Here is a 7647-nt window from a genome sequence, read left to right on the forward strand (position 1 = left end):
GTGCGAGCTGTGGCTAGGCCAGTTAGGGTTATGAAAATGCCACATGATCTTATCTCAACGGACGGACCAGATGATTTATAAAAAGAACTGTTCATCTTTAATAATCGTGGGACCTCTATGACTCACTTGTGCAAATCATGCGCCCATGCTCGATCTGCTTCTGCTCTCTGCGACTCTGCCCCTGCACCGGTCAAAGTATCTCAAGTGTTCGACCAATCCGAATGAAGGGCGAGCTGTATCAAGGATCTCTCGGTGGCTCGGTGCATGCATCTAGAGTTCCATTTGATTTGCAAGTGCCCAAAAGAAGAAGCAATTCGACTGTATGTGACCACACGTACTATCACGCAACTGGTTCGGCCAAGAAAGCTTTTTCTTTCTCTCTCTCTCTTTTGAAAGAAAAAGCCAAGAAGCATCACATATGTTATGTTCTGAAAGTTTCTTTTCAGTTCCAATTACAAATGAAGCAAATCGCAGTACTCCGTGCAACAAGCTAATATATGTCCCCGAGAGATTAGAAATTTAATTATTTGGTGACTGCAAATGGACATTAATCGCTCTTTAGTTGACTACTGTATTCGAGTATGCAGCGCATATACGCATATGCAGGCATGCGCCCATAAAATACATTGCTTCAATTCTTAAGCCAGGGGCCGAACCACCAAATAAGGCTGCAGGTTTTTAAATGAGGACCACCGAAGCACACCCCTTAATATTGTATATATTCAGCGCATGTACGTATTCGCGCAGGGCAGAAAGACCTAGTCACGTTTACATAACCAAGGTCGGGATATTAATATTGCTCAATTAATTATAATAACAAATGGCATAAATATTGTTGTGTTTGGCAGCTCAAATGGAGATGGCAGCACAACATCATCGTATCATCAGTACTTAGTATTGGCGTCTGCCCCGAGCATAGCAAACAATATTTTGCCAATATATATATATATATATATATATATATATATATGTGTGTGTGTGTGTGTGTGTGTGTGTGTGTGTGTGTGTGTGTGTGTGTGTGTGTGTGTGTGTGTGTGTGTGTGTGTGTGTGTGTGTGTGTGTGTGTGTGTGTGTACATATATATATCTATATATATGTGTGTATATATATATATATCTATATATGTGTGTATATATATACATATATATATATCTATATATGTGTATATATATACATATATATATCTATACATATATATATATATACATATATATATATATATACATATATATATCTATACATATATATATAATCAAATACTATTATATCTATATGTTGTGCTGCCATAAAATACTATTATATATATAGTACTGATTAAGTATTGAGTACTATGATCATAAAACAATTTTTGCCAGAGGTTTTTCACGGTCCTTGGAAAAGTATGGTACCTATCAGTACCTTCCCAAGGATGGTAAGGTTTTTGTGCCATATAATGAACGTTTATTTATTAGTCACACAAAGACGATCAAAATTGAGTATGTGTGCAAAATCAATCAGAACTACTAGCTAGAGTAGAAAAACTAAGCAATTAGCAATTACCATGCATGATGCATTCCATGACCTGATTTGAGACACGTTTTTCTTTCTGAATAGAATTTAGTGATTGAAATCATATTGCATAATGCACAATGCTAGCCAAACATACGCTGAGAAGTAACTCGTATGATATGTGACCCTTGCTCGGAGCCACCGGAGAACACCACCCATGCATGCACAGTTACACACCTGTGGCCAGTCGATCAGCTGCTGGAAATCCAGTGCCCATCACTTGCCCTGTTGCCCAACACATCTAAGCTGGATCCTCCACTGCAGAGGATCAATAGTGATGTGCATTAGGGGATATTTACAGCCGTCGAATCAAAATATAGCGACCCAGATGAAAATGATACAGTACCTATGAACAGTAGAAATCGACGCTACAGTGAACGGAAATACTGTTGCTCCAGTATTTTACTACAGCGGCCACAATTAAGTAATGCAAGGTACTGTAGCAACAGACACATTACACTGTTTTAACAGTAGCTATCTGCAATAATCGCGATTATGACAGAGGATCAGGTCCATCTAAGCTAGCTAGGAGGTCTGAAGCCTGCTGCAGTTATCCTTTTTAGTTCTTACTACTAGTACACAGGGATCGCGCGCGTAGAGCATTGCATGCAGAACTCTTCAGTTGTGCAATTTCTTGATCAACGGACACGTACTATCAAAGCATCGACGAACAACATTTTTTTTTTTAAAAAGATACTGCCCGATATCTTCCCAACGCGCCTGATCCAGGAGTAGATATTTTCCTATCGATCGACTTGCGTGTCATCATGCTGTCAAAGTGTCAACACGCAATTGCTGAATGACTGCTGCCGATCATATTTCCATCCATCCATGGAAGCATCTATCGAGCTAGCTAGAAGATCCCAATAGGCTGAGAGTGACATGCTCACATGATCTCAAGCCATATCATTCGTGGCTTGTGGGCCCCACACCTCTCACAACTCTCTCTCTCCCCCACCGGCCTCAGCTACAGTACTAGATGCATCTTCATCTTCCTCCTTAAGAAAGCTAGCTGGCTACTTGTATTGTTCCTCCCAACCTCCTTTCCCCTCCCAATCTCATGTAAACTGATGCATATGCCTACTCTACACAGCACAGTGCCTTTGCTGAAAATATCACAAACCACATACACCAAGCAAGGCAACAACCTTCACAGCTAGATCCCATTTCTTCCCTATCTTTGATCATCACCAATCCTATCACAAGAACAAATAGCACTCGATCGATCTCTAGCAGCCAATCATCTTCTACCCTATGGAGTATACCACAAAACATATGCACTAGTAGCTAGTTCAACAAATATCTATCCCCATATAATATCGAGCGCGCTAATATAACCCTAAACCCCTCCTTCTAAGAATAGTAGGATATAATACTGTTAGTCTGTTACATACCACCAGATCGCTCCCTGAAGTGGCATACTAGTCAAAGTCAACAGCTACAGCAGCCGGAGCTAGCTCGAGAGGCTAGGAGACCCATGGAGTTCACGCCCTTGCACGGAGGGGTCGAGGATTCTGAGAGGGCTCGCGGCGGTGGTGGTGGTGCGGCGTGGGTGGAGAAGGAGCACATGTTCGAGAAAGTGGTGACTCCGAGCGACGTGGGGAAGCTGAACCGCCTGGTCATCCCCAAGCAGCACGCGGAGCGCTACTTCCCCGCACTGGACGCGGCGGCGGGCGGCGGAAAGGGGCTGGTGCTTAGCTTCGAGGACCGGGCGGGGAAGGCGTGGCGGTTCCGGTACTCGTACTGGAATAGCAGCCAGAGCTACGTGATGACCAAGGGCTGGAGCCGTTTCGTCAACGAGAAGCGACTCGGCGCCGGGGACACTGTCTCGTTCGGCCGGGGCGTTGGCGAGGTCGCGCGCGGCCGCTTCTTCATCGACTTCCGCCGGCGCCGCCAGGACGTCGCGTTCCTGCAGCCGCCGCTGGCGTCGGCACAGCGCCTGCCGATCCCGTCCGTGCCCATCTGCCCGTGGCAGGACTACAGCACCTACGGCGCCACCGCTCCGGCGCCCAGCAGCCGGCACGTGCTGTTCCTGCGGCCGCAGGTGCCGGCCGCCGTGGTGCTCACGTCGGTGCCTGTGCGCATCGCGGCGCCCGCGGTGGAGGCGACAAGGTCAAAGCGGGTCCGCCTATTCGGGGTGAACCTCGACTGCCCCCCAGACGGCGAAAACGGCGCCAGAAGCGCCAGGACAGCGTCGACGCTCCTGCAGCTGCCATCGCCGCCGTCGTCAACATCCTCCTCGACGGCAGGGAAGGATATGTGCTCTTTGGATCTTGGACTGTGAAGGCAACCAACAGAAAAAAGGGAGAAATTGAGACTAGCACTAAGCTACTCACGCGAACTGATCAAGATCAGGCAATGATTGGAGACTTGGAGCAGCTGAGTATATAGCTCAAGTACTGCACCTGTATGTGTAATTGTTGATGAGTTACTATTTCTTGATGATATCTTGCTCAATTAATTCACTTGCTTTGCTTAACTAATGTGTGTTCTTGCCTTCTTTTGTTCACCTTTATTTCGAGAATATGATATCTTGCTCACTGTAATTGTAAATATTCTGAGACTCTGACCAAATTCCGTTAAGAATTGCAGTGTGCTCTCTGCATATGATAACAATTACTGTATGTATATCTTTCTTGAACATGCAATTCTTTTAGTTTAATTTCTTGAAGCAAGCTCTGAGAAGGTCACAAGGCTCTCCTCCCAAAGCAAATGGCAGAGGCGGTTATTGGATGACTAGATCATGTCAGGTCAGACCCTAGTCTTTCTCCTACACATCAGATGCTTTTCATGGATATTATTCTACTTCAGCTGTGTACCCACATCTCTGCAATTGTATCATCCTTCATGGTTTGGTTCTTGTGCAATTCTTCCCCTGCTAGCTGCTGCATCTGATATTCTGATCCACTTCTTGTGCAATATTGCTGCATGCTGCAGCTCTGTGTCCGTAATTCGTACAAGATTCATAAGAAATCCTACTGGCTCATGCAGTTCTTAAATAAAGTTTCCTGCTGATGCATGCATACATGCATGTTGCAGAATGTACAGGCATTGTTTTGTGCCTTGCTGTACATACTGATGCATGTATTACAATGATGTATTTGCGTAGATTCAATCAGGGCTATTTTAACCGAGTAACAACAGCAAATGCAGTTAAGTGCGTAGTAAAGGTATGCACATCAAATGAGCTTGCAACCTGGTGGCAAACCTCCAAGAGTGGAGGGAGTCGGTCGGGCGGTTTGAACCCCTAGTCTCGCACGCCCCATTAAAAGGTCTCCAATGAAAGCCCCGGGGTAAAAGATCCGGTGTTAAAAAAATAATATGTACGGTAAATTCAGGAATACTAGGAACTTTCAGAAGTGCGTGGATTTTCTACAGTACCAATTATCTTGATTCGAGATTTGCATACTGGGATATACGGAAACATCAGAAACTGCATATCGATTGTGAGACTTTTTTTGCGCTGCCTCCAATTAATCCTAAACAATATAAAAAGTGAGTTCTGCAAGAGAAAAAAATTACAAGAGAAATATTCGAGTTATATGTTGTCTTGTATATATTTGCACATATATTAGTTCATTATTGTACCTCACTGCAATAAGGTCCGATCCTTGTAGTGGCTAATTATTATTTGGGTAAACATTGTAAATACTGGGTCTCCAACCACGCCCGCACTAAGGAGTAAGGACATAAACACAAGACTATCAGTGATCTTTCTTCTAGCTAGGGATGAACTACATACATGATGATGAATATATAGAGGTGCATGCTCTAGTCTTAATTAACACATTCTATGCTTTGCACAATGCATCACGGATAATAGTTTCAATCTGGGCCCCAAGTATAGGAGCTGGCCTGGAGCCAGCTCGCATGCCGGCGACCCGGGTTTGATCCCCGGCGCTGGCCTCTGGAGGCGCCCTCTGTTGAGGGTGTGGAGCCTCCACTAGTGAAAAAAAGAAAAGAAAAAAAACTATAGCTGCTGCTGCCGTTCAGATTGATGTCTGGACAGCATGCATTTTAACATTGTGTCTATATTAGGAAATAGGTGCTTAATTACGTGCATATGGTGAATCCTTTTTGAATTCGAGCGTATAGTGAATCTTGAGATCAATTAATTGCAACTTCCAATGGAGACAAAGCAGTTATGTTGCAAATGTTCCTAACAATCAACCCGCGTGACATACGTGCTATCTAGGGTGTCGTTATCTTATCAATATATATGAGGTATGGACCATCTTGCGTAGTTCTATATAAAAAATCCTATATGTAGAGTCTTTAGAGAATTATAGCAAATATTGTGGGGATGACCCTATTAATTTATTTCTCTGTATTTGCCTCATGCCTGTTTGATGAATTAATTTATAGACACTGACTAAACCTGCTGGTATGTATATATCAAAATAAAGTGGTGATCAGTTAAAGGCATCACCATTTCAAATTAATAAAACTAATCCCCCAATAAGGTTACTGTGTTTCACTTTGCCTTTTCAAACTAAATTTATGGAGGCAGCGTAACATTTTATAGCTTGACTCCTAATTAAGCGGAGTTAATCATTGTGTAACGGAAAAGTATTCAGATCTTGTTTGATTTGAACTGATTATATGTTTCTGCAATAACAGAAAAGAAATCAATATCTGGTACTCAATACATCATCCCACATTTTATCGCTTATATGTATACATTCTAGCCAGCCTATTATACAGAACTTGAGAAAATGCAACCTATTTCTTACATATTGCTGATTATAAGGACCAGTTCGCCATGTTGTAGAATAGTTGTACGAGCATGTATTATTAGCTATGTATGAAAATATTTCTGGTATTTAAGAGGTAATAATAAAACAAGTGTTTTTCTATTAGAATTTTAAAAAGTCTATATTAACATTGTAACTGTTTTTTTCTGCAAAGGAGGCACACTTATTTTCGTGTATTCGGTTCAACCTATGTGAATTTTAAATAACATATATACTAGGCATGGACAAATTTCATCAAATATTGTTACAAATAAGGTATGTTCATTATATTTTTTAAATTGGGAGAATTTTCTAGATACTTTAGGATTCAAATTATTTTCCTGTGAAATTCTCGTGTTACAAACATGACCCGCTAGCTGTGACATAGATCCAACACTATACATGCACTGTCTCTGTTATTTTCAGCGGTCTCTTTCACATCTAGCCTACAAGCTACCTAGTTGCAAGTTGCTACCACAACATTAGGTCCCCAACTCCTCAAGGATGCTCTGTGTGTGTATATATATATATATGGTCTAGAATCCAAGCATTATTGTCCCTTTTGGGTCAAAATGAACTGGGACAGTAGCTTCTAAGGGCAACATTTTTTTTCGATTGCGGGCAAATCGTTTTCTTATTTCCAACACATGAGAAAGCCGCAAAGTGGGGAGAGGGGTTGCGCAAACTTCCACATCATTAACGATAACCAAAGCCCACTTGGTATTTGACCAATTTGACATAAATTCAATTCGATACAAGCACTATCATCCTAACAGTACAACACGTTCTAGTACAACATGTACTGGGTTAGCCTTTTATATAGGGAAGAAAGCTTTTAGCTGCCCTTTGCTAGGGCCACATACCCACACTTAATGGCTAGCTAGCTTTACCCTAAGCATGCATTGAGATTTGGAAATTGGTCTCTTAGATTGAGCTCCTCATCAAAATCGTATCAAACACACATTTGATTATTATTTATGTTCCTTCAACATTCGTTGATTTTTTCTGCCATAGATATCCCATGATCTCACCCTCTTCTAACCCTAGTGGGAAATTAGTCGCGCCACTCACCCCTTATTCTTCCCCTTAGAGTCCTTCAACATCTCTGGCCAACAAACGAGAGTGAGATCTGCCTCAATCCGGAGTGGGAGGGCACCATCAAGGGTGATACGAGATCGTTTACTCGTGTGGTTGCTTCTCCCTCCCTCCCTCCCTCTCTCTCTCTCTCTCTCTCTCTCTCTCTCTCTCTCTCTCACCATGATGGGTTCGGATCTGGCTGTTCTGGTAGAGGGGTTGATTGGACTACAACTGGGGGTGGTTTTAGTCGAGGTGCAGGAGGTCAGCAGAAATCATGGCAGGAGGTTGG

General features: G+C 42.7%; 1 protein-coding gene across 1 annotated transcript; it reads left to right on the forward strand.

Annotated features, from left to right (window-relative positions):
• Positions 1–2547: 2547 nt before the first annotated feature.
• LOC133907805 (putative B3 domain-containing protein Os10g0537100) lies at positions 2548–3903 on the forward strand. Its single transcript, XM_062349896.1, has one exon. The coding sequence runs from the start codon at positions 3026–3028 to the stop codon at positions 3830–3832; it is 807 nt and encodes a 268-aa protein (XP_062205880.1). The 5' UTR covers positions 2548–3025; the 3' UTR covers positions 3833–3903.
• The last annotated feature ends 3744 nt before the right edge of the window (positions 3904–7647 follow it).

The sequence above is a fragment of the Phragmites australis genome, chromosome 24 (assembly GCF_958298935.1).
Source record: "Phragmites australis chromosome 24, lpPhrAust1.1, whole genome shotgun sequence".
NCBI classification, from domain to species: Eukaryota; Viridiplantae; Streptophyta; class Magnoliopsida; order Poales; family Poaceae; genus Phragmites; species Phragmites australis.

What these genes read in the sequence shown, in the direction of transcription:
- LOC133907805 (XM_062349896.1), top strand. Translation starts at nt 3,026, where the DNA reads ATGGAGTTCACGCCCTTGCACGGAGGGGTCGAGGATTCTGAGAGGGCT.